This window comes from Poecilia latipinna, unplaced genomic scaffold (genome assembly GCF_001443285.1).
Source record: "Poecilia latipinna isolate Pla-1442-1.1 unplaced genomic scaffold, P_latipinna-1.0 Scaffold383, whole genome shotgun sequence".
NCBI classification, from domain to species: Eukaryota; Metazoa; Chordata; class Actinopteri; order Cyprinodontiformes; family Poeciliidae; genus Poecilia; species Poecilia latipinna.
The window spans coordinates 67,886-93,894 of record NW_015112999.1 but is presented as its reverse complement, the minus strand read 5'-3'; the positions used below and the strand labels follow the sequence as shown (position 1 = coordinate 93,894).

The 26,009-nt window shown below is 38.8% G+C and overlaps 1 protein-coding gene across 5 annotated transcripts in view; it reads left to right on the top strand.

The window, feature by feature from the left end:
* Window positions 1-26,009, top strand: part of stard13b (StAR related lipid transfer domain containing 13b) — a 72,761-nt gene that overhangs the window by 33,266 nt on the left and 13,486 nt on the right. Inside the window, exon 1 of one of the 5 annotated variants that reach the window (XM_015036854.1) lies at window positions 3,678-3,904. The exons of 2 other annotated variants lie outside the window; for them this stretch is intronic. In XM_015036854.1, the coding sequence (XP_014892340.1) occupies window positions 3,742-3,904 (163 nt within the window). In that variant the 5' untranslated portion in view covers window positions 3,678-3,741. Of the gene's footprint in view, window positions 1-3,677; window positions 3,905-24,001; window positions 24,213-25,943; window positions 25,957-26,009 lie in introns of those variants that run through there. 2 more of the 5 variants (XM_015036856.1, XM_015036857.1) reach the window with 2 other exon arrangements.

Sequence of the window (26,009 nt, the reverse complement as noted above, 5' to 3'; positions counted from 1 at the left end):
GTTTATTGTTTATTTATAGTGCTGGTAAAGTAAGATACACCACATATGTATCATTGTTTTGATTTTGATACACATAGTTAGAAGAATATACAAAAAAAAAATGTAGTTTTTACGTACTTACGTATTTGTTACCTTCTACAGTTTTGCTCTTCTTATGTGTCTGCAACTCCAGGCCTCGGATGCCGCAATCCTTCAAGTTTTGGATAAATCCCTACTTCAACAAACCCCAAACAAAAGGCTGAATTACGTCCTCGGTATGTCAGCAAGGTTTGCAAAGACCTGGTCACTAACCATTCTTTTGATGCAGGTGTGTTGGAGTAGGGATCCATCCAAACATTGCAGGACAGTGGCAATCAAGGACTTGAGTTGCAGAAAACAACTCTTGGTGCTCTTTTAGTTTTAAACACCATCATAGCTCAAGCTTTTTATAGCAGGCACAGTTAATTCTGACTTCCTTTTAAGCAGGGGTGGCTGGTAAAAAAAGATTCTTGGTAGAGCTAATGTGCCAGTAGATTTCCTTTCCACCATAAGGATTTATACAGCAAAATAACAGGAGGGGATAAATTAGCTAAAAGTGAATGGATCGTTCAGTAGCTTTCAAAATGAACAGTATTTAATCATTTAATCTGCATCAACAACTAACTCTGAATGAGAATCAACTGGTGTGTGATTGCCTATAAGTTTAACTCTGTACAAAACAACAGCAGAAACTCAAAAAAGCAACAGTGGCATCAGCATTATTAACCACAGGGGGAAAAAAAAGAAATCTTAGGAACATTCATTTTGTTGTCTCAGGAGTTTGGAAATTTTGCATCACACTAGAGTTATTCTTAAGATTTAACCACTGGAAACATCGCCAGAGTGGAACCATGACTGTCCAGCGCAGATTACATGTCTGCTGGACGATCAAACCACATCACAGCTGCCTTTGCTGCCACATGTGAGCCTCAGGATGAACACAATTTTCCCTCTCTGTAATCACACCTGGCTGAAGCTGAGCAGCTCAAACTAGAAGTTTCCAAAGGCCGGAGTTGTATTAAACAACTGCAGTTGCACATGCACTCAGTACAAGTTATCATATGGGCCGTATCATGAAGATTATTATTTATTTATTTTGCTTTTGTCATGAAGATGAACAATCAAATCGTCCCTGTCAGGCATGCCAGTCTATCACAACACCTTGATATGTATTTGTTTGTCTTTGATGTGAGCCTAGATGTCTGCTGCCATGCTGTATTGCAATTTAGCTCTGAGACCCAGACAGAGGCATGCTCCAACATGTTTGATATGGGCCTGAGTCGCAGCACTCCCTCTGTGGACAGACCACAGCCGTTTCTGCGTGGCATGCAGTCCAGAGTTAAAAACACAATGGCATCTCTGAGCACAGCGGAGAATTTTTAGCTCTTTCACAATCCTAACTGAGCTAACTGAATGCGATGTCACCACTGATCTCATTCATGATGATCCCGTAACACGATACATGGTAAACTTCATCGTCTAGACAAGAAAGGAAGTCCAAAACGGAGACTGATTGACGGCAGTTACGCTTTAACGAACACACTGCCTCTTATTTTTAGGTCCGATTGGTTAAACGGTCCTTTTACTACGTGAATGAATACAGGTACTTGTGAGTAAAACATGAGTCACCACTCGATGAAATCATCAGAACAGACTCGCACCATCAGTGACTTCTTTTAGGTGCAGCAGCCTCCTATTAATACAACTCCTCTCCAGGGTGTGAAGAGAGCCATTAAACCCAGGAGAAGTTTATGAAAATGTGCAGCCGACGCTGAAGTGTGCTTCTCAATTGTGGTCTTTGTGAGGCTAAGCTGGGGTGGATTTTGCCAGCCAGGCAGAGGAACAGACAGAGGCTGTGTTTAACTTGGTGGCTTGCCCGTTTGTCCTCTTTTTGCATGTATGGCACCGTGCTTGTGCTAAACTGGCAGGCTTGTATGCTAAGTCTCAAACAGTCATAAGAAGACCGGACTTTTGGATGCAACCTTTATTTCTGTTTAGATGTGGGAAGATTGTTGTTTCAGGCAAGGATAAGGATAAGAGTATATGTTTAATTCAAAGTTATAATCTATAGTGCTCGGGCTGGACGATAAAACAATAATGATTTCTATCACAATAGATGAGAAATGTAGGCAATCGATCCGCATTACTATGGAATCTCAACTGTCTGCAGACAAATTGCGCTCCACAGAATGTGTGCACAGTATGCCTAAGGATGTAGGAGCAGTTTCATGTTCAACATGTTCAACAGCTGAAAAATAAATTGTGGATAAAAGAGGAGACATCACTAGTTTGGTATTGTTTACATAAAAAAACAAAAAAAAAACAAAAACTAATCAATAAGTATTGATATCGACTGATATGAAGTTCTTGAATAGGGATACGTTTTTCACCAATATTGGCCAGCCCTAAATTGTGCTGTAAATATCTTTTAGAAGTATTTTACATTGTTCTTCTAGTATTAAACACAAAGTTAATTGACTAATCCTACATAATTTGTAAACTACGCAGATTGGGAGCTTGAGATCAAGTTAAATGAACCAAACTGCATTGTGTAGCTTAATTTACGAACCATTCCCCCAAATTCGTCTTTTCTGACTTATATTTCATACCTATAAAAATTATTGTATACACCATTCATTTTACCATTTCATATCGGTTTTTATGGGTGTTTTCTTGAAGATTGATAATAATCATGTTTGTCTGAGAACTCGTATGCTTTGCTTCTCTCTATAAAGTCCAGATTGTTGTATAAATTAACGTAATGGAAGATTGCATAAACTGTTCATTTGCTGACCTCGAGTTCAGAGCATTTCCTCGAAATTTAACAAGTTTTCATGCCTGCATATTTGCAAATTATATATAAACATGCATGAGGTGTATATAGTCTTCTATTTTGCTCATTTTTAAAGCTTGATTTTTATTTATTTATTTGACTTTAATTTCTTTATTTTTCTCATAACAAAATTGGGAAAAACTGCCTCGGCATGTCACGAGTTTACAGTCGTTCTTACATAATATTGGGCATGCAGTGAAGAATGACAGTGAAATATTTGGCGAATGAAAGGGTTTCCATCGGTGAAGATCAAAGTCACGTGTGTATTTAGGCTAAATCTTTTTCTTTTTCCCCACTCAGTGGCTGACACTTTGAGGTGACCTACTGTGAGAACTTCCTGCCAGTGTCAGTGGAAATAGTTTGGTGGGGGTTAGAAATTAGCATTTCCCATACCAAGAGAAGGACGTCTCTCCTCCTCCTCTTTCTTTTACAGTTTTCTCCAAAGTCTCACTCACACCAAGTAAATTTGGCACCGGCGTCACCTGAAACAGCACAGAAATTGTTCTCGTGCAGGGTAAATCCAAGAGCCTCTATTTTTGTAAGCCCTCCCACACCCTACATCATCCACTGTTTCTCCCTTACTCAGTTCATAGGCATTCCAGTGGTATTTATATTTCCCTCCAGAGCGGGGAAGGCAGTCGAGCCTTCATACAGGCACTGGATTCAGCTCAGAAAGGTGGGCCGTACTTTTTCCTGCTTCCTTGTGATTGGCTTCACCACGGTCACGTGACCCGCAAAAGGGCTGACTCTCCTCCCCTCCGGGCTCCACTGAGCCGTCCCTCTCAGATCTCTTCAGGCTTTTTTTGCGCATGTATGTGAAGTTTTCTGTTGTGTGTGGGTGAGTGTGCTTCAGGCACTGGTCAGGGTCTTGTTTGGGATAGAATACAGCCATGTTTCGAGAGCTCCCAGAGTCCACAGGCAGTGACTGCCTGAGCAGCATGACTCCTGAAACTCAGGATATCTACCTTAGAATGGATCATTGCCGGAGGCGCTCCGGCTACAGGCTGGGCAGGATCATTGCCAGACACCAACTAGTGAAGAGGATTGCTGGAGGTAGGAGATGTCTCTGGAAATAAGTGACAGCTCACGCCATTGCTCCACAGTTTTGGACTTGAAGCTGTTTGTCTCGTTCGGTCTCAGTTTTGTTTTCAACTCAGATTAGTTCCCCTTTGACAGCTTCACTAAGTAGTCAAAGCTCAAGGTGGATAGATCACAACATGCTTGGAATAAAAATTGAACAGAATCACACTTTAAGGTGAAACACACTCTGTGAAAGCTTGCGTTCGTTTGTGTTACCATTAAAAGTCAGATATAACCTTCGGCCAATTGGTAGTCAAGGGTGAAGCCTCGGCAAATGAGTAGTATCGACAAACTGTAACAAATAGTAATGTGTGATAAGCCTTAGGATTAACCATCCAAGGAACACTGCGCCCAGAGTGTAAACAAGAGATATCAATGAATGTCTTTCTAGGCGGTTTTACAACCTTCCGGCTTATTTGTGCACTGCTGCTTGGAGCCGGGAGTGTTTTCTTTCATTGCAGTAGAGTTTGACTTCTCATTTAGCTTTCCCCCAAAACTCTAAAATATTGCCTTGGCTTTAAACTTAAGCTAAATAAATACTCATTGAAATCAAGAGGAGGTGTGGCATGCCTTAACAGTGAGGAGGACAAACTATGTGACGCCTTGGTTCTCCCTGCAGGTGTAAAAATCCTGATGCTGGATGAGAGGGGTGGCTATAGACACAAAACGTCAGAGACACAGTTCCCCTACCAAATGCTCTAACAAGAGTGAGATAAAATAACAGATTGTGTGGGTAAGATTTTGTTTGTCACGACAGAGGACGTAAGGCAAACTATGCTCTTTTGATCCTAGTTTTTTGTTATTGTTGCAGAGATTTATGAAGATGCCCTTGAGTTGTGTGTACAGAAGTTGACATAATCTGATGTTTGCTTGCATCTGGAGTCATGTAATTTGTCATGTGTTACAGATGTTAGCAATTAGGCTCCTCTTTGGCATGGAGAAAAAAAAATCATGTAAACCTTTGGATTCTTCTTTCAAAATAGATTTTTTGACAGCCATTTTTCAATGTCAAAAGTCACTTTTTGGTGTTAGTCCGAATTCACTTTTGTCCTTATTCCTTAATTAATTCTAAATTTTTGGATGTCTCCATATGTGACAGAAAGAAAACACTTCAAAGGTGATTTGTAATTATGAAGGCCAATATGATTCCAGTTGAGAGAAACATCACCAGCGATGGCATGGGAACCAAAGGAGCACTGCTTACTACCTGTTTCAAAAACAGATTTTAGAGAAACTTTTGGTGTCTCAGTATGTTTTCTGAAAGACAACATTGGGTTGTTGAAGTTCCCAAACAAGGTATTCACAGCCTTGTACTTGCTGATATTGCAGATGAAGGAGTGGCATTATGAATGCAACTAGCTGGGAAATTTAAAGCATACTGGCTGATTATTACCTCATACAAATAGTTGCTTCCCGTGAACAAACTCTTCTTGGGGTTCTGGTGATGGCAGAGGAGCTTTCCAGATTCCAGTTTCTTTATCAACTCTATATCTACCATGCAAAGTTATATGTCTTTTTTGGTTCCACAATTAAAAATAGTTCTTAGAACAGTGGTGTAAATATTGCCATGGTATTTTTTTTTACTCAAAGAGATCATACCGTGAAAATTTATTACACTAATGAAGACAAAAAATGTGATATTTTAATGCTCCATCTGTCTTTTGTTCTTTTTGGCTTCTTGTCTAGTATTCGTTGTTGTCTTATTGTAAATGTGAGATAAAGTCCAATATGTTGCTTGCATTCTGAAAATTGTGATACGTATTATAATTTTGGATGATTAATAGAATTGCGGTCGTGCCATTGTCTTGACTCTTGCATTCCTGCTTCATTGACATTCCTGCTCTATTGGTCTGTTGACCTCTGCAGGCCGTAAGTGAATGGGCACAATGGGGACGGGCAGAATTACTCACATATTCTCATCCTAAATTCTAAGGATGCCTCTTCTTCTTAGTCATATTTACTTTTATCATAGTCAAAAACTCTATCCAGTATCTAAGCGTCTTCAGTAACAGATAAGACAGATGAGACAGAGACATTGTTGGATTGTTTTCAAGTAAAGATCTCTGCCTTCACTCACTGAGGAATGTGTTTCTTTCCTGAAAATATTCTTCATATTTCCAAGGAGCATTCCATATGTTAATACTTGGGAGAACCTGCTGCATAGTTTCTCCTTTGTCTGCTTCAACTCCTTTCTTTTCAGCTCATCCCAAGTTTAGCAGTATTTCTGCATCTTTTTGTATATTGTTTTCATGCTGGGTAAAATATTCGCCCATTCGGCTCCACAGAGCATGCGTTGTCCTTGGAGACAGTGATACATACCAAAAATAACTGCAGTAGCTCACTAAATTAATTATGTCAGGCAAGTTGTTTTCTTATAAAATATGCTGGGCCATAATGGAAACTTAGCAGCTGAATGATTCACAGACCTTTATGTGTGTTTCAGAGTGTTCCAGCTTTGCCAAGAAAAAAAAAAAAAAAAAAAAAAAAACTTTGGAAACTTCATCAGTATGTTGGTGGAAACTCGAAGCAGCTGAAAACGACAGCGTGACTAAAAGCTCGACTTCAGACTGCGTTCGGTGCTTCTCTTTGTGATGCTGTTGTGTCTCAAACAAGAAGTTATTCGACTATTGCCTAAAGCTTATGTATGCAACCCAGACCAGTAAAAATCTATTGCATTATGCTACTATGGCTGGAAAAGTATGTAACCATTTACAAGTGATCTTCACAATCAAGAGTGCTTATGTGCCACTTGTTGTTTATGTCAGTGACTCTCCCTGCCTTTTGGAAACACATAATATGTCGCTTACCATACAATCATGTTTCCATTGACTATATATTTGCACAATTTGACATTTCTAAAACAAAAACAACAACAAAAAAACAGTTTTTTTGATAAAACGTTTTGCTTCTATGATGAGGTGGATTTTTAAAAATAGATTTATATGACAGGAAGTAGTTGGAGGATCACAGTACAGCATATTTTTTTAATGACTTATCGTCTGAACATATGTATTCATGTGTGATTTTGATTGTGTTTCTTATTTAATGCAAACAACAGTCATGGCAAAATTATGTCGTTTCAACATTAGCAGAATATTGAATATAGCAGTTTTGTGCACATTTGTAATGGAAACACAGCTACTACCCTAAATAGCTATTGGATGTAAAGGTCATTTGCGCTAGTTGGTCCACTGCTGTGTGTTATTCAAATGTGAAGTTACTACTCATTGCTCTTTTTTTCCAACAGTTTGTTTTGCTTGTTAAAGGGGTGACAGTTACTTCCTCCCTTTGCCTTTTCATAGCATTTCACTTTTTGTTGTTTCATGCCTGACTTTTTCAGGTAGAGAAAAAAAGATCTACCTGACACAAAATGTTTCACAACATCCATCTGTTTCTATCGGGGAGGTTTTATGCCCACTTAGACAATTTTTTTATAATCTACTGATAGACTTCTTTAAGAAAATGGGGTTATGTTACTTGAGTTACTTGGATATGAACCTGTAGAAAGTTTTTTAGACTTTTTAAATAGGAGTCATAATTTGTCCCACTTCAGTCTCAATTTTCTCATATTGGAATCACAACTGCAGTCAATGGAAATAGGGTGTGATGTAAAATCTTCAGAGCATTGAATACAAACAAATTAGAATATGTGGGCTAAGATAAATCATTTGTATTTCTATGGCTAAAAAAAGGTAAAAACGAACAAAATGGCAACACCAGGGTTTGAATTAGGGCTATAAATTGGGGAGGAGTAAATTGACCCTGAGGCTTGTTATGGTGCTGTGTTCATTTGTTCAGCCAGTCACCATACATCCTGTGTGTCTGGATCAGTTATTGCACATTTAGGTGATAGAAATTGATCCCCCTGGTGGGAAATACAAATAAAAACCCAGCAACAAGTGAATTTGTAGAAATCACTATTGTTCACCAGTGACTGTAGTGTGAACAAATAATTTGAATACTTCCTCCATAATTGCTTCAAACTCTCAGTTGTCAAGGAAAACCTACTTATGGAAGTGTCTGAACAGGATAATGTGCTCGCTCTGGAAATTTGTAGAATAGAGAATACAACGGGCCTCCTTCCTATTTAGACAAGAATTTGTGCTTTTCATCCTTTGACTGTGGCAGTTGTTTGAAAATCCAGCAGAGAACTAGTTTGCATTGTTCTCTCTTTTTGAGAGGGATTATAACATTAAAAGGGCTCTTCAAAGTAAAGAATAGAAAGACTCTGTCCTCTCACTCTCGGAATCCCTCTCGTATCTAGACTGCTTTATTCATCAACGCTTCACTGCAGCATGAGAATCATTTCGACAGCTAAGTGTGAGAAACAGTTATCTGCCCCTTCGTTCAAACTGAAGTTTGAAGATAAACGTGTATGAAAATGAGCATGTTGCTTTGCTCGTGATGAGACCTACTTCCGATCAGCTGTTAATTGGGGTGTATTTTTTCTTTCTGAAAGAACATTTTTATCTCCATAAATGTTAAGATTACTTTTTTTTCTGTTTCTTTCACCTTGTTGATAAGAAGAATTTGCATGAACAGCATGAACAAAGGTTGACCTTTTTGATCCATCTCCATCTCAGGGTTTCAATAATCTTTGAATTCATTTAAATGACATTAATGTGTTTAACTGTCGTAATTTGGAACAGCATGCTGCAGGGAAAGTGCAGATTTGGATGGAGATCAAACAACTTTGATCAGACCAGTTCAATATTAACAGTATTTTCCAGAACATGTTCTTTTAATCTAATTAGTGAAATTTTTAATGTAGTCATGAGAAATATTGTGCTTTGACTTAAACATGTTTGCCTTTCATGCTAATTTGAAATGAAGTAGAACAATTCAATTGAAGGTAGCTGTCAGATTCTACTTCTGCAAAATGCAGTCTCAGACGTAAACATAGTTTCATAACATGCTTATGTAATCAACATTTCCCTTTTTTTCCTGTAACATTTTCAAACTCAACCATTCTTAACATTTAAAAAGTTGAAAAGATTCAGATTTAGGGTTAAGCCAACACCAACAAACTCTGCAAAATTATATATGCAAAAGAGCTAGAGTAAAATTAGAAGCAGTGCATTTGATTGGTTGGTGTGCAAATTACAGCCATTTAACATAATTTAACAATCTTGACCAAGCTGAGTTTCTCCACTCAATTTCTTAAGAAGTCATATCCATAAAGATTCTCTGGAAATTCTTGTTGCAGACTGAGACTGTGGTCTACGTGAAGAGCCGCTTGTCCTGACAGCTGCCACATGTGCACAGCTAATCATTTACCAAGTGCATTTTTCAGAAATGCCTCTGCTGCATTGTAACAGGAACGAAAAGTCACACATTAACTTTGAAAGTACAGTGCTTCGTTCCTCAGCATTTCACACATGTCAGGATATAACACATATATACCTAAGTGACTCATTTAGGCCAACTGATTACAAACTATACGTTAACCTTCAGGTTGTTTGTTGTCCTCGGGTCAAAACGACCCGAGGACAACAGGAGATTTAAGACTAGATGGGTTTGTCACTTGTTTATGTTCCCCTTTTTTGTGCAGCTACAAGGAGCTGAAGGACATTTCTAATAGTAAGACTGTAGTTTATTTTATTTTATTTATTTTTTTTGTTTTTTGTAAATAATAAGTATAAAAATTGATCCTTAAATGGTAAGCACATATGGTACATGTCGGCACTGTCGGCTTTTCTACCACAGGGGGGCTTTTCTGCCCCCCTGTGGTAGAAAAGCGAATCTCATGCCAGTAGAAACGTGAAGGCTGCAGTCATTCTGCTCCTGTGTCTGTCTCTCAGTTCCCACACCATCTCTGTGTTAGAGTTATCTATTTTAACTTTTAACTATGACTTTCACCACATATGCAGGAGACACTGTCTCTATCAAGCAGAGCAGTGGCTGGACTGCAGTGGTTATAAAGTGACCTTTATGTCCTCAACTCAGGCTGCCTGTTTTATCCTCTATGTTGCAACTTACCATCTTGTTGCAGAAGTGCTGCAAGGCTGCTGATGCAGTCCAGCTGCTCTTTCATGTAGTTAATTAGGACCAGCATCCGTTTGGATGGCTCCATGCCTTAACTGTGGACGTCCTGAGAGGGGGTTCTCACGGCTGGAGCTCTTTTTCTATCATTGGTCCCCTCTGTACCCTCTGACTCTCTGAGGCCATTCCAAGAGAAGGAGGAAACTCCACTTTAGACCCCTCTGGGAAACATTCCAAATGAGAATAAGGAGGACCTAATGAAACTCTGCGGGACTCGACTCGACAGAGGAGTTTTTCCTGGATGTTTTTCTTTGATTATTTTCCTCTATTCTGCACCTCACAGAGTCGTGGTCTCGGATAAAAGTCATTTGTGTATTATAGTATTCTTATGCTTTAGATCTTCTGAGCATGAGCTGTTTAATTAGTGTGGGTGCCTCAACTTATAGACTTTCCAGTCAATATTTTTCCATGTTTGTGTCATGATTTCAGGTCAGCTGGCTAAGCGCTTGTTCGTAATTCATAGTCCCCTTAAGTCATGTTATATGGCATTGCTGGAAAACCAAATTACAGTGTTTATATAAGTTATCAAAGGGACGAAAGAATTACAGTTGTGCAACCGTAAATTAGAAGTGGGAAAGCAGCGTGACATGGCGAGGCACACAGGCTGCTGAGTTTTACATTAAAGAAGATGTGGACTTCAAATTAGGATGCAAATAGAAATGTAGAGCTTGTTAAGGGAATACAGTTAATTCCATGACCACATGGGGAACGGCAGACACCAGCTGTGGGGGAGGTAGCTGAAAAGACAACTGAAAAAAAAAAAAAAAAGCTTTGACTTACTGACACGGAAAAGAAAATAGAGGAAAAGAAACAAAGATTCTCACTGAATTCAGGCGTCTGAGACAAGGCTTCAGCACAATTCTCTTTTTCTGTTTCCAGTCTTTACATCATAGGGTGCACAGATATTCATAGTTGCATTATTGCAAAAGTGCATACCCCTGTTTTTTTTATTTTTTGTTGTTGTTGTTTTTCATTTATTTTACTTTATTCAATGTTAAATTCATTGCAATGAGATTTTATGATTTCGGTCATCATGTTGATGTAGAGAGTTTTTTTTTGTTTGTTTTTTTTTTACTGTTTTGCTCTCATATTACCCCATATAAAACACAAGAATACCTTGACAAAGCAAGTCAAGGTTTTAAAATATCCAAGTTTCCCAAAATGAAATGAATGAACATTTTTGCTTTTTCAAAATGCGTAAATTCACATTTCCGGCATTAAAGAAATCAGATGTCAGCAAAGGCTGCGACTAGAGGAGGAAATCTGCATGTGTCTTGATTTGATCCTATCTGGACAGAATTAGGGAGAAAATCTCCAAAATTCAACCATGATGACTTTATCAGCAAAGAAGACAAACTCTTTATAAATTCAGCTCAGAAGGTTGTCAGGACTCTTTGACATGCGTGGGAACAGAGCTGCAGTCCGGTGTCTGGAAGTGTTTAGCTTGGACTTGGACGTTGCTGCATTTTATATATTTCACAGGAAGCTCAGCTGATTGATTTCTGATGTGTTCTGCGCTGTTGGTCAAAAGTCCTTTAAGAACGCGGAGGGTTCTTTTTAAAGCCTGTTATATTTCATGTGTCATAGCCTCCTGTGGTTGGACTAAAGGGAAAAAAAAAAAAAAAAAAAACACCTGTGTGTGTTGCTGGCACTTCCTTTGGTCTTTTCTGTTTGCTGAGCAACCTGGGGCTTTCAACATGTGGCTGTTAGAGGATTTTCTCTTGAGTGAATGTGAGACACAGTAATGAGGTTAAAGAAGACACTGTGGAGTTTCTGATTGGACTTTGAAGCTGTGGCTTGCGTAGGGGCCACGCAGCTCAACCGCTGTGTCCCAGTATTTGACATCACTCTGCAACAGCCAGTCAGAACCAGTGGGTTATCATCTTACAGTTAAGGCTAGTGATAAATTCCTAATGCCTCACTGAAAGTCTGTTGTAAGATGGGAATCATCACTGGAGTGTTCCTCTGTGACTTGAAACTGTTATTTCCTTTAAAGATGGCTTGAAGTCATTTCCCATAAAATACTAACCTCCTCCCACATGCTACTGACAGTAAATCCCCATTCATTGTCTTCTCAGACAACACAAAATCCATGAATCAGTTTGACTCCCGGTGACCACCTTTCCACAAGAAACAGCATCTGAGTTCAGGTCCGGATGAGTCTTATCGTGCATTGTGAAGTGATTGGAGACCTGTGAATACAACAGAAACCAGTGGCTGACATTACCATAGCTGATTGAAAGATAAAAGGAAGAGAGCAGCACAGAAGGAGCGAGCTGATGGGTTGTTTCCCCCTGAAGATGAAAGAACCCCCTTCTCTGGGTGTCCTTCAGAGGTGAAGGAGAGTGTTACCACAGCTGTGACGATCTTGTTTAAATTCAATACAGGATCTCGAGATGAAAACAGCCCAGATGACTTTTGACCCAGCAGGCTTTGGCAATGGTCAACAGCAGCAGCTCTCCAGCTCATATAGTTGTTATTTGCACTCAGAATCAATAACCTCCAGGTGTGCGTGTGTGTGTGTGTGTGTGTGTGTGTGTCTGTCTGCTGTGAAATGAAAGGTTGATCTTTCACCAGTGGACCCATTATAAGTCGTTAACCAGACTGTGTTTATACTAAAGCAGCATGTATCTGTGATCTGACTTCCAGCAGAGAAAGTCAAGAGTTGAGCCACATGTGACAAGTGCAACTGTTTTAGTTTCTACGTGACAATTTGCCAGAAACTGACACAAAAGAAGTTCATATCAAACAAAAGCAGAACTTTAAGATGTATTGCATCTAAAAACAAATACTGATGTGAGACGTCTAGTTTCTAGTTCTCAGTTCTAAGAGTATTTGTGAAAAACTGAAAAGAAGTTATTTGTCTGCTTACTTTGGATCAGATTGTGATACTGTAGCATGGAAGTTCACTTTTTGGTTTGGCAGTTTGATCTACAGCAGTGGTGGCTGATGCAGCGGTAACTGGTTCAAGGAAAGTCTTAATTAGACATCCAAAGTCCCAAACAATAGAAATAATACATGATTTTCTTTTTTTAATAAACAAAAACAATTAGAATATGTTATAATTTTGTAGATTTTATGGAAAATATTGTGTTATTGTGAAACTGGAACATAATAACTCAATGCTATACAGTGAGAATCCCAAGCTGTGATCCACGCTGGGTACTGATCTGAGGTCTCACTGTTTTTCCACTGGTCTCTGAGCTGCATGAGGCGTGGAGGCTTGTTTCATCCACTCTTTGTTAGAGACACGTGGTCCACTGAAAGGACATCTCCTCTGTTCACTGCAAAGCACAATGAAAAGCAGGTCCAAAGATTTGCTGGCTCATTTGTATTTTAGAACATTTTGCTCCGGCACCTTAGCAACACGCCCTGGAGGTGACCATTTAAAACCGACATCCCATGTGGACTACTGGATAACAGGACCCCATGGCGCTCTGCAGGATCAAACAGGGGACTCGAGGTCCCCGGGTGATTCAACACTGCCTCCCTGTAATTACTTGGCCTATGAAACCAGTTAGCTCCTGTGCCAGTCACACCATCAACAACAAAGTCATTTCAACAAAAGCACTGTGTTGTTACTCACCTATGACGGCAGACAATCTCTAAGAGTTTACTCTTGCTCATTAATTCAGCAGCTTCTCTTGTTTATAGATACCAGGAATGCTACCAACACAGTATGGGCTGTGTTATTTGGCTGTGGCACCTCCTGTTTTGCTGATAATTGAGGAATACTGTGTAGAGGATATTGGAGTCTGAGGAACATGGAGAGCTTGGTTAATTAAGACCTACTACAAATAATAGGAAGGTTTTATTCCCACAATATTAGGTGAATTACAGGGGGTACTTCTCTGTTAATCCATCTTCTGAATAGTCACCATTATTTTTGGCAAATCAGGGGCCCATTTTGGGAGCCCTCTATGTGTTTGGACCCATAAATGCAGAGCATTTATGAAGATCTGTTTGCAGAACCTCAAATAAATATTGATAAAATGTCAATTTCTTACCTTTAAAAGATCTAGTCTTTTAAATGTGTTTAAATGTTGGCAGTTTTTATAGATGAAGATTTAAGACGACTAGTTTTCATCAAATAAATAACAGGGATGGAAACAAACACAATGCTTTACGTATTTTTTAGTCACTGACTTGCCTCAAATGCTGTGAAGAAGTGACTGTGTGGAATTATCACATAAAACGTTAGAAAAGTGGAAGCTGGAAAACACAAATACTCTAACGGTAAGATTACATTTATTTTTATAGTCCTTTACAATAACTGTCAAGTTAAGTGCTTTACAGTGGGTGAAACAAGGTAAAACGTATAAAACTCAAGGAATAAAACAGGGTACAACACAAGAGACAGTAGAATAAAGTAAAATATATATATTTTTTTTCAGAAAATCAATATTGTCTATGATTAAATTAATGACCTAAAATTATTTGCTCTGACTCTTTTGGTTATAAAACCATAAACCAAATAAAGTAAGTTAAATTGACCAACAACAGTTTCCCAAAGCTGTTGTTACTGCTGTTATTCAAAATTTTAGGTTACAATTTAGGCAGCCAAAACAACCCTGTATTCAGCCTGGGCTTGTCATTTTTAATTTGAATTTTTTGTGTAAACACTGTGAAGCCAGAGCATTTCTGCTTACACAGTGGGAATCTCATACTGACCCGTGTCAACTATACATAATCTACTCCTTTCCTAGAAATGGGGCTTGGAGTGAACGGTTACCAATTTCCCTGAATTCTGGTGGTTTTCTACCAGATGTCATAAATCTGTAAAAATAATATGTAAGAATCTTGACTTTTAAGAAGTTCAATCTAAAATCCCCTTGAACTAATAGAACTGACATTGCATCCCCTCATGGAAAAGGAGGGCTTAGGGTTTTTTTACAGGAGATTACCTCAGTGCCATTGGTTATCACTAGATTTAAGCATACTTTAGTGAATAAAACGGATTAAAGGGCATATGACTAACAGTAAATAATTTCCATAACAGTCACAGCGGTCCCTTCCTTCAAGTTCAAACTTTGCATAACGTCATTTTCATGTCCCATTATGTTTCTATTTTACAACGCTGCCTGAAATCTCTGACTAATAAAAAAGCAGATCTGCTGTGCCTCCTGGATACACAAGTTTGGTATTTATCTGCCATCCATCACATTTGCCTTCCAGCTATCGCTGATCATAATTTGAGCTTCCCATTTGCTGCCATGTGAACAATTGCCAACTGAGAGACAGAAGGAATGTAGGACTATTTTGGGCATGAAACATCAGATGTTGTGGTTTTAGGGCAGACTTAGAGGAGGGGTCTCTGTGTTTCCCCTGGCAGTCTGTCTAGTCGAAGCTGACTGCTCACTGTGAGTTGGTGTCTGTATGCAATTACCTTTATAAAGGAAAAGAGTGGCCTCTGTTACAGTCTCTCCAAGTATGACACCACCTTCAGTAGTAGTAGTAGTGTCTGTTTTTTTTTTTTTTTTTTTTATTTTTGCTTCTGTGTGTCTCTCTCCAGGTGTTTTAACAGACAACCGTAATGGTCGGTTGGAGCTTTTCTTGTCTGGCTGATTCATTCCTTGGTAATGCATGATGGTAGCAGGAAGCCCAGGTATTTTTATGGTACTCCAATTTATGACCCTTTGTCTTTCTTTAAAAATCTGATAACTGCTAAGTGCATTTACTGGTAAATGCTTTGTTTTTATGGTGACTAAAGTGGATCACCTATGTCATCCTGTTTGTGCTTGGAGATAAATTCCCAGTTACAGCCAAAGCACTTCTACAGAGAAAATGCCAGCAGCGTCACAGAGTGAGGAGGCAGGCCTCATCTGGAAATCTGCTCACATGATTGGAAATTATGGATGGATATGGTTTACTTACGTAATCAGAGAACCTTGGAAAATCCCACTAAATTAAAGCGCCCTCAGATACAAAGATAGGAAACAAAGTGTCCTTATTAGATATAGATTTGGTAATTTCCTCTGTTGTAATCCAATTAGAAGTAGGGCAATATTTCCTTCACAAAGTCAGCCCAGGGCTGGCTCATCTTGGGTTTTTTTGATGATAGCATGAGTTTTTTTTTTTTTTTTTTTTTTTTCAAATAGATAATTTTCTTGTCTTTCTTCTAGGAATGAGTTGTTTTTAAAACATTACATTGTTGATGCACACTGCAGTTCAGCTGGCTGAAAGGACTCAGCAACATTCCCTTGCTTACAAGAGAGAAAACATTCAACTGAATAAACCGAACAAGCGTCACTCGTACTGCAGCCATAATTTCTTATTCAGGAATGACTGTCTAGCTAATTTCAGCTCTTTTACAGTTCAGCAGAACTATAAAAAGGGGCAGTACTCTATAATTAGCATGTTTACTTGAGCATTACGTTTTAGTGAACGTTTATTCTGTGGTTTTGGTTAATTGTATGTAGCAAAGATCAAAATAATAATAAATAGAGATAGCTTGTTCTTCACCCGTGGCTTTGTTACTATAAGAAAGCCAACTTGTGCAAAAACTGTAATTAGTTTTTCTCTCTTTTTTTTTTAAAGGAGTAAGTTGTATATTTTGGGAAGATCCTGCACAATTTATTTTTACTCAGAACTATCATATTGTGACAATGTCCATGCCTACTTTCTTTAAATTTTTATTTTGTAAAAAGGTTTCACCAATTTATGTAGATGTCTTTTAGATGTTTTGTTATTCTAGCACCTGGTTTACCAGTAATAAGGATTATTATCTTATATTTTTCTTTTTCTCTGTGATCTAATTATTCAATTGACAGTGGTGATCTCCTTCACTGCCTTTCTTACAAACAAAGAGACTGAAACAGAGAAGGTTTTCAGTCTGATAAAGGGCAGGCTGAAAAGCTGAGTGCTCCAGCATGATTCACTGCTTCTGATTGCTGTCGGTTTATGTCATGGTTTTCCCCGACTTCAGCTGTCTACGTTTTTTCCATTCCGTTGACCCCTAGGAACAACATCTGGAGCTGCACTCTATCCTAGTTTATTTAACTGAAACCTTTCCCACATGAATGTTTCTACCACATTTTTGGAGCAAGGCTCGAAAGGTCTGTGAAAGATAACCTTCGTCTCGTCAAATCCTCACTCAGGAAATTGTTGAAATTTTTTTTTTTTAAGACTTCATCTTGAAATAGAGAGACAAATGATCAGGATTAAGAAGCAATCTTTTGGCTGCAGCTCCAATCTTTTCCAAAAATGTGCTGACTTGTATATGAAGGAGTTGTGGTGGGCAGAGCTGGGTAGGAGGGTTTGGCACATGAGGAAGAGGGGAGGAAGAGTGGGGGGGCTGAGTGAATGAGAGCCTGCCACAGAAAAGTGGGTGGGTTAAAGGATAGATTCAGTGTTGGGACAGGCACATGGTGGTTTGGGGGGTAGATGGAGAGAGAAATGGAAAGAGTTAGGAGCTGTGGATCTGACTTCAAACTGCCAGCTGTGTTCAGACAGTGAAAAGGAATGTGGCTCAGCGTGGGAATGAAGATGCTCTGACATGCTTGGAGACACTCGTAACTCTTGATGGATGTAGAAGCTACTCTGGCTCTATGATGAAAATATCCCGTGAGTACGTAGCTATTTTTCACTGAAAGGAAACCAGCATGTCAGCTGATTCAAGGGTTCTTAAACAATAGATGTGATCTTGTATGTTTTTTTTTTGTTAGTTTGTTTTCAAAAGGTTATAAAAAAAAAATAGGTGCTTGCTTATTAAATTGCGTGATTTGTGATCTGTCATTTAGACATAAAGTAGAATGTAATTAAGGTTTAAAAACGTGTTAACTCTGGCTCTNACCTTGACAAAGCAAGTCAAGGTTTTAAAATATCCAAGTTTCCCAAAATGAAATGAATGAACATTTTTGCTTTTTCAAAATGCGTAAATTCACATTTCCGGCATTAAAGAAATCAGATGTCAGCAAAGGCTGCGACTAGAGGAGGAAATCTGCATGTGTCTTGATTTGATCCTATCTGGACAGAATTAGGGAGAAAATCTCCAAAATTCAACCATGATGACTTTATCAGCAAAGAAGACAAACTCTTTATAAATTCAGCTCAGAAGGTTGTCAGGACTCTTTGACATGCGTGGGAACAGAGCTGCAGTCCGGTGTCTGGAAGTGTTTAGCTTGGACTTGGACGTTGCTGCATTTTATATATTTCACAGGAAGCTCAGCTGATTGATTTCTGATGTGTTCTGCGCTGTTGGTCAAAAGTCCTTTAAGAACGCGGAGGGTTCTTTTTAAAGCCTGTTATATTTCATGTGTCATAGCCTCCTGTAGTGTGACTAAAGGGAAAAAAAAAAAAAAAAAAAACCCCTGTGGGGGTTGCTGGCACTTCCTTTGGTCTTTTCTGTTTGCTGAGCAACCTGGGGCTTTCAACATGTGGCTGTTAGAGGATTTTCTCTTGAGTGAATGTGAGACACAGTAATGAGGTTAAAGAAGACACTGTGGAGTTTCTGATTGGACTTTGAAGCTGTGGCTTGCGTAGGGGCCACGCAGCTCAACCGCTGTGTCCCAGTATTTGACATCACTCTGCAACAGCCAGTCAGAACCAGTGGGTTATCATCTTACAGTTAAGGCTAGTGATAAATTCCTAATGCCTCACTGAAAGTCTGTTGTAAGATGGGAATCATCACTGGAGTGTTCCTCTGTGACTTGAAACTGTTATTTCCTTTAAAGATGGCTTGAAGTCATTTCCCATAAAATACTAACCTCCTCCCACATGCTACTGACAGTAAATCCCCATTCATTGTCTTCTCAGACAACACAAAATCCATGAATCAGTTTGACTCCCGGTGACCACCTTTCCACAAGAAACAGCATCTGAGTTCAGGTCCGGATGAGTCTTATCGTGCATTGTGAAGTGATTGGAGACCTGTGAATACAACAGAAACCAGTGGCTGACATTACCATAGCTGATTGAAAGATAAAAGGAAGAGAGCAGCACAGAAGGAGCGAGCTGATGGGTTGTTTCCCCCTGAAGATGAAAGAACCCCCTTCTCTGGGTGTCCTTCAGAGGTGAAGGAGAGTGTTACCACAGCTGTGACGATCTTGTTTAAATTCAATACAGGATCTCGAGATGAAAACAGCCCAGATGACTTTTGACCCAGCAGGCTTTGGCAATGGTCAACAGCAGCAGCTCTCCAGCTCATATAGTTGTTATTTGCACTCAGAATCAATAACCTCCAGGTGTGCGTGTGTGTGTGTGTGTGTGTGTGTGTGTCTGTCTGCTGTGAAATGAAAGGTTGATCTTTCACCAGTGGACCCATTATAAGTCGTTAACCAGACTGTGTTTATACTAAAGCAGCATGTATCTGTGATCTGACTTCCAGCAGAGAAAGTCAAGAGTTGAGCCACATGTGACAAGTGCAACTGTTTTAGTTTCTACGTGACAATTTGCCAGAAACTGACACAAAAGAAGTTCATATCAAACAAAAGCAGAACTTTAAGATGTATTGCATCTAAAAACAAATACTGATGTGAGACGTCTAGTTTCTAGTTCTCAGTTCTAAGAGTATTTGTGAAAAACTGAAAAGAAGTTATTTGTCTGCTTACTTTGGATCAGATTGTGATACTGTAGCATGGAAGTTCACTTTTTGGTTTGGCAGTTTGATCTACAGCAGTGGTGGCTGATGCAGCGGTAACTGGTTCAAGGAAAGTCTTAATTAGACATCCAAAGTCCCAAACAATAGAAATAATACATGATTTTCTTTTTTTAATAAACAAAAACAATTAGAATATGTTATAATTTTGTAGATTTTATGGAAAATATTGTGTTATTGTGAAACTGGAACATAATAACTCAATGCTATACAGTGAGAATCCCAAGCTGTGATCCACGCTGGGTACTGATCTGAGGTCTCACTGTTTTTCCACTGGTCTCTGAGCTGCATGAGGCGTGGAGGCTTGTTTCATCCACTCTTTGTTAGAGACACGTGGTCCACTGAAAGGACATCTCCTCTGTTCACTGCAAAGCACAATGAAAAGCAGGTCCAAAGATTTGCTGGCTCATTTGTATTTTAGAACATTTTGCTCCGGCACCTTAGCAACACGCCCTGGAGGTGACCATTTAAAACCGACATCCCATGTGGACTACTGGATAACAGGACCCCATGGCGCTCTGCAGGATCAAACAGGGGACTCGAGGTCCCCGGGTGATTCAACACTGCCTCCCTGTAATTACTTGGCCTATGAAACCAGTTAGCTCCTGTGCCAGTCACACCATCAACAACAAAGTCATTTCAACAAAAGCACTGTGTTGTTACTCACCTATGACGGCAGACAATCTCTAAGAGTTTACTCTTGCTCATTAATTCAGCAGCTTCTCTTGTTTATAGATACCAGGAATGCTACCAACACAGTATGGGCTGTGTTATTTGGCTGTGGCACCTCCTGTTTTGCTGATAATTGAGGAATACTGTGTAGAGGATATTGGAGTCTGAGGAACATGGAGAGCTTGGTTAATTAAGACCTACTACAAATAATAGGAAGGTTTTATTCCCACAATATTAGGTGAATTACAGGGGGTACTTCTCTGTTAATCCATCTTCTGAATAGTCACCATTATTTTTGGCAAATCAGGGGCCCATTTTGGGAGCCCTCTATGTGTTTGGACCCATAAATGCAGAGCATTTATGAAGATCTGTTTGCAGAACCTCAAATAAATATTGATAAAATGTCAATTTCTTACCTTTAAAAGATCTAGTCTTTTAAATGTGTTTAAATGTTGGCAGTTTTTATAGATGAAGATTTAAGACGACTAGTTTTCATCAAATAAATAACAGGGATGGAAACAAACACAATGCTTTACGTATTTTTTAGTCACTGACTTGCCTCAAATGCTGTGAAGAAGTGACTGTGTGGAATTATCACATAAAACGTTAGAAAAGTGGAAGCTGGAAAACACAAATACTCTAACGGTAAGATTACATTTATTTTTATAGTCCTTTACAATAACTGTCAAGTTAAGTGCTTTACAGTGGGTGAAACAAGGTAAAACGTATAAAACTCAAGGAATAAAACAGGGTACAACACAAGAGACAGTAGAATAAAGTAAAATATATATATTTTTTTTCAGAAAATCAATATTGTCTATGATTAAATTAATGACCTAAAATTATTTGCTCTGACTCTTTTGGTTATAAAACCATAAACCAAATAAAGTAAGTTAAATTGACCAACAACAGTTTCCCAAAGCTGTTGTTACTGCTGTTATTCAAAATTTTAGGTTACAATTTAGGCAGCCAAAACAACCCTGTATTCAGCCTGGGCTTGTCATTTTTAATTTGAATTTTTTGTGTAAACACTGTGAAGCCAGAGCATTTCTGCTTACACAGTGGGAATCTCATACTGACCCGTGTCAACTATACATAATCTACTCCTTTCCTAGAAATGGGGCTTGGAGTGAACGGTTACCAATTTCCCTGAATTCTGGTGGTTTTCTACCAGATGTCATAAATCTGTAAAAATAATATGTAAGAATCTTGACTTTTAAGAAGTTCAATCTAAAATCCCCTTGAACTAATAGAACTGACATTGCATCCCCTCATGGAAAAGGAGGGCTTAGGGTTTTTTTACAGGAGATTACCTCAGTGCCATTGGTTATCACTAGATTTAAGCATACTTTAGTGAATAAAACGGATTAAAGGGCATATGACTAACAGTAAATAATTTCCATAACAGTCACAGCGGTCCCTTCCTTCAAGTTCAAACTTTGCATAACGTCATTTTCATGTCCCATTATGTTTCTATTTTACAACGCTGCCTGAAATCTCTGACTAATAAAAAAGCAGATCTGCTGTGCCTCCTGGATACACAAGTTTGGTATTTATCTGCCATCCATCACATTTGCCTTCCAGCTATCGCTGATCATAATTTGAGCTTCCCATTTGCTGCCATGTGAACAATTGCCAACTGAGAGACAGAAGGAATGTAGGACTATTTTGGGCATGAAACATCAGATGTTGTGGTTTTAGGGCAGACTTAGAGGAGGGGTCTCTGTGTTTCCCCTGGCAGTCTGTCTAGTCGAAGCTGACTGCTCACTGTGAGTTGGTGTCTGTATGCAATTACCTTTATAAAGGAAAAGAGTGGCCTCTGTTACAGTCTCTCCAAGTATGACACCACCTTCAGTAGTAGTAGTAGTGTCTGTTTTTTTTTTTTTTTTTTTTATTTTTGCTTCTGTGTGTCTCTCTCCAGGTGTTTTAACAGACAACCGTAATGGTCGGTTGGAGCTTTTCTTGTCTGGCTGATTCATTCCTTGGTAATGCATGATGGTAGCAGGAAGCCCAGGTATTTTTATGGTACTCCAATTTATGACCCTTTGTCTTTCTTTAAAAATCTGATAACTGCTAAGTGCATTTACTGGTAAATGCTTTGTTTTTATGGTGACTAAAGTGGATCACCTATGTCATCCTGTTTGTGCTTGGAGATAAATTCCCAGTTACAGCCAAAGCACTTCTACAGAGAAAATGCCAGCAGCGTCACAGAGTGAGGAGGCAGGCCTCATCTGGAAATCTGCTCACATGATTGGAAATTATGGATGGATATGGTTTACTTACGTAATCAGAGAACCTTGGAAAATCCCACTAAATTAAAGCGCCCTCAGATACAAAGATAGGAAACAAAGTGTCCTTATTAGATATAGATTTGGTAATTTCCTCTGTTGTAATCCAATTAGAAGTAGGGCAATATTTCCTTCACAAAGTCAGCCCAGGGCTGGCTCATCTTGGGTTTTTTTGATGATAGCATGAGTTTTTTTTTTTTTTTTTTTTTTTTCAAATAGATAATTTTCTTGTCTTTCTTCTAGGAATGAGTTGTTTTTAAAACATTACATTGTTGATGCACACTGCAGTTCAGCTGGCTGAAAGGACTCAGCAACATTCCCTTGCTTACAAGAGAGAAAACATTCAACTGAATAAACCGAACAAGCGTCACTCGTACTGCAGCCATAATTTCTTATTCAGGAATGACTGTCTAGCTAATTTCAGCTCTTTTACAGTTCAGCAGAACTATAAAAAGGGGCAGTACTCTATAATTAGCATGTTTACTTGAGCATTACGTTTTAGTGAACGTTTATTCTGTGGTTTTGGTTAATTGTATGTAGCAAAGATCAAAATAATAATAAATAGAGATAGCTTGTTCTTCACCCGTGGCTTTGTTACTATAAGAAAGCCAACTTGTGCAAAAACTGTAATTAGTTTTTCTCTCTTTTTTTTTTAAAGGAGTAAGTTGTATATTTTGGGAAGATCCTGCACAATTTATTTTTACTCAGAACTATCATATTGTGACAATGTCCATGCCTACTTTCTTTAAATTTTTATTTTGTAAAAAGGTTTCACCAATTTATGTAGATGTCTTTTAGATGTTTTGTTATTCTAGCACCTGGTTTACCAGTAATAAGGATTATTATCTTATATTTTTCTTTTTCTCTGTGATCTAATTATTCAATTGACAGTGGTGATCTCCTTCACTGCCTTTCTTACAAACAAAGAGACTGAAACAGAGAAGGTTTTCAGTCTGATAAAGGGCAGGCTGAAAAGCTGAGTGCTCCAGCATGATTCACTGCTTCTGATTGCTGTCGGTTTATGTCATGGTTTTCCCCGACTTCAGCTGTCTACGTTTTTTCCATTCCGTTGACCCCTAGGAACAACATCTGGAGCTGCACTCTATCCTAGTTTATTTAACTGAAACCTTTCCCACATGAATGTTTCTACCACATTTTTGGAGCAAGGCTCGAAAGGTCTGTGAAAGATAACCTTCGTCTCGTCAAATCCTCACTCAGGAAATTGTTGAAATTTTTTTTTTTTAAGACTTCATCTTGAAATAGAGAGACAAATGATCAGGATTAAGAAGCAATCTTTTGGCTGCAGCTCCAATCTTTTCCAAAAATGTGCTGACTTGTATATGAAGGAGTTGTGGTGGGCAGAGCTGGGTAGGAGGGTTTGGCACATGAGGAAGAGGGGAGGAAGAGTGGGGGGGCTGAGTGAATGAGAGCCTGCCACAGAAAAGTGGGTGGGTTAAAGGATAGATTCAGTGTTGGGACAGGCACATGGTGGTTTGGGGGGTAGATGGAGAGAGAAATGGAAAGAGTTAGGAGCTGTGGATCTGACTTCAAACTGCCAGCTGTGTTCAGACAGTGAAAAGGAATGTGGCTCAGCGTGGGAATGAAGATGCTCTGACATGCTTGGAGACACTCGTAACTCTTGATGGATGTAGAAGCTACTCTGGCTCTATGATGAAAATATCCCGTGAGTACGTAGCTATTTTTCACTGAAAGGAAACCAGCATGTCAGCTGATTCAAGGGTTCTTAAACAATAGATGTGATCTTGTATGTTTTTTTTTTGTTAGTTTGTTTTCAAAAGGTTATAAAAAAAAAAAGTAGGTCCTTGCTTATTAAATTGTGTGATTTGTGATCTGTCATTTAGACATAAAGTAGAATGTAATTAAGGTTTAAAAACGTGTTAACTCTGGCTCTTCTCACCGTCTGTGATCTGTGCTGATCATGTCACCACTTTGCCCATTGTGTACTTTTGTAGTTTTAGATGGTTTTACCATGAGCTCAAGTATTTTTCTATATTCTATTGAGTACTTTAATTAAATATGGATATGTAAATTCAATAAATAATATCTACAAGCAGAAGGTTGCTGAAAGGTATTTTGATTTTATCACGTCTTAATCTGTCATATTTTATAGAGCACATGAGTTAAAAATGAGCATTAGAACCACCAGCAAAGAAAACAGAATGTAACACAAAGTTTTCAGATATTATATCCAACAAAATGACATACTAAATCATTTAGTATATCAGATCATTTAGTATTTATACTAAATGAAATAAGGCTTGGAAATTTTACATTTTAACAGATAAGTAATGGTTGAATTTTGACAGAATGACTTTGTATCAACCATGAATCAGTTCATGCCAACTTTAGGAATATATATTCTACTCATAGTTTATTGTAAGAAAGTTGTAAAGCAAAAGAAAAGTTTTTTTGTTTGTTTTTTTCCCGAGAGTCTTCAGGCCCCAATAAGGATCAGAATCAAAGTAAATGGGACTAGAGAGTGATTCTAGGCTTTCAGAACTTAGTATAAAATATAGGTATTTTATTACTATATATTTCCAAATTCATTGGCAATACATGACTGAAGAAACAGATGGCAATAGTAACTACATGGATATGGAATGGTTTGTTTACAGGAAATGGAAAGGAACAAGGTAGCAACATGTAGGTACAAAATGAGGGCACGAACCTTTGACTGGACAAGTTGACCTAGAGTGATACATGCTATGTCCACAATGTGAATTATATAACAAGTATTCTTTATAGAGTACACAATGTTGCATAAGATGAATTATAAAAGGAGTCAGCCGTTCCATAGGTGCTTCAGTCGCACGCAGCTCTTGACATTTTGTTCCATTGTGTGGCAGCCAAACTGGGTTTTATTTCTTTGTGAAATTGTAATCCTATACCATAAGACGGCTTTAAAGCTTTAGGTTGTGAAGAGCAAACACAAGTTCTCATTCTTTGGCGCGATGCCCGCCCCAGTCTTTTATCCACGAGAGATTTCCTTAGAGAGAGGATGAGAGGACAGAATGTCTCACTATCATGTTACAGAATGCAAAACAGAGGGATTCCCAGATCCTGTTACTGTTTCTCAGTGGTCCAACCTGAGGTCCTGGGACACAGAAGGGCCTGACAACACTCTCACTATGCATAGCAGTTGAATAATAAAGAGCCGATATTATTCACCTGGGAGGGAGGTCTAGCGGAACACAAAGGCTTTAGCTTGTGCTGACGCAGGTGGGAACACAGCAGAGTGGCTCCTGGCAGCAACACATGTTGACCTATCTCCTGGTTCAGGGGTGAACAGTAGACATCCAAGGACAGAGGGAGCTGTTAATATTTATTCAGTTGTTGGTCAGTCCTCAAACCAGACAAAGTCAGTTTTCTTTGAATTGTTTTGATAGTCTGGCAGCAAAGCAGCACAGGTGAGTTACACAGAGACAATTTTCTGTAATTATGTGGAACTGGAGGATGAATG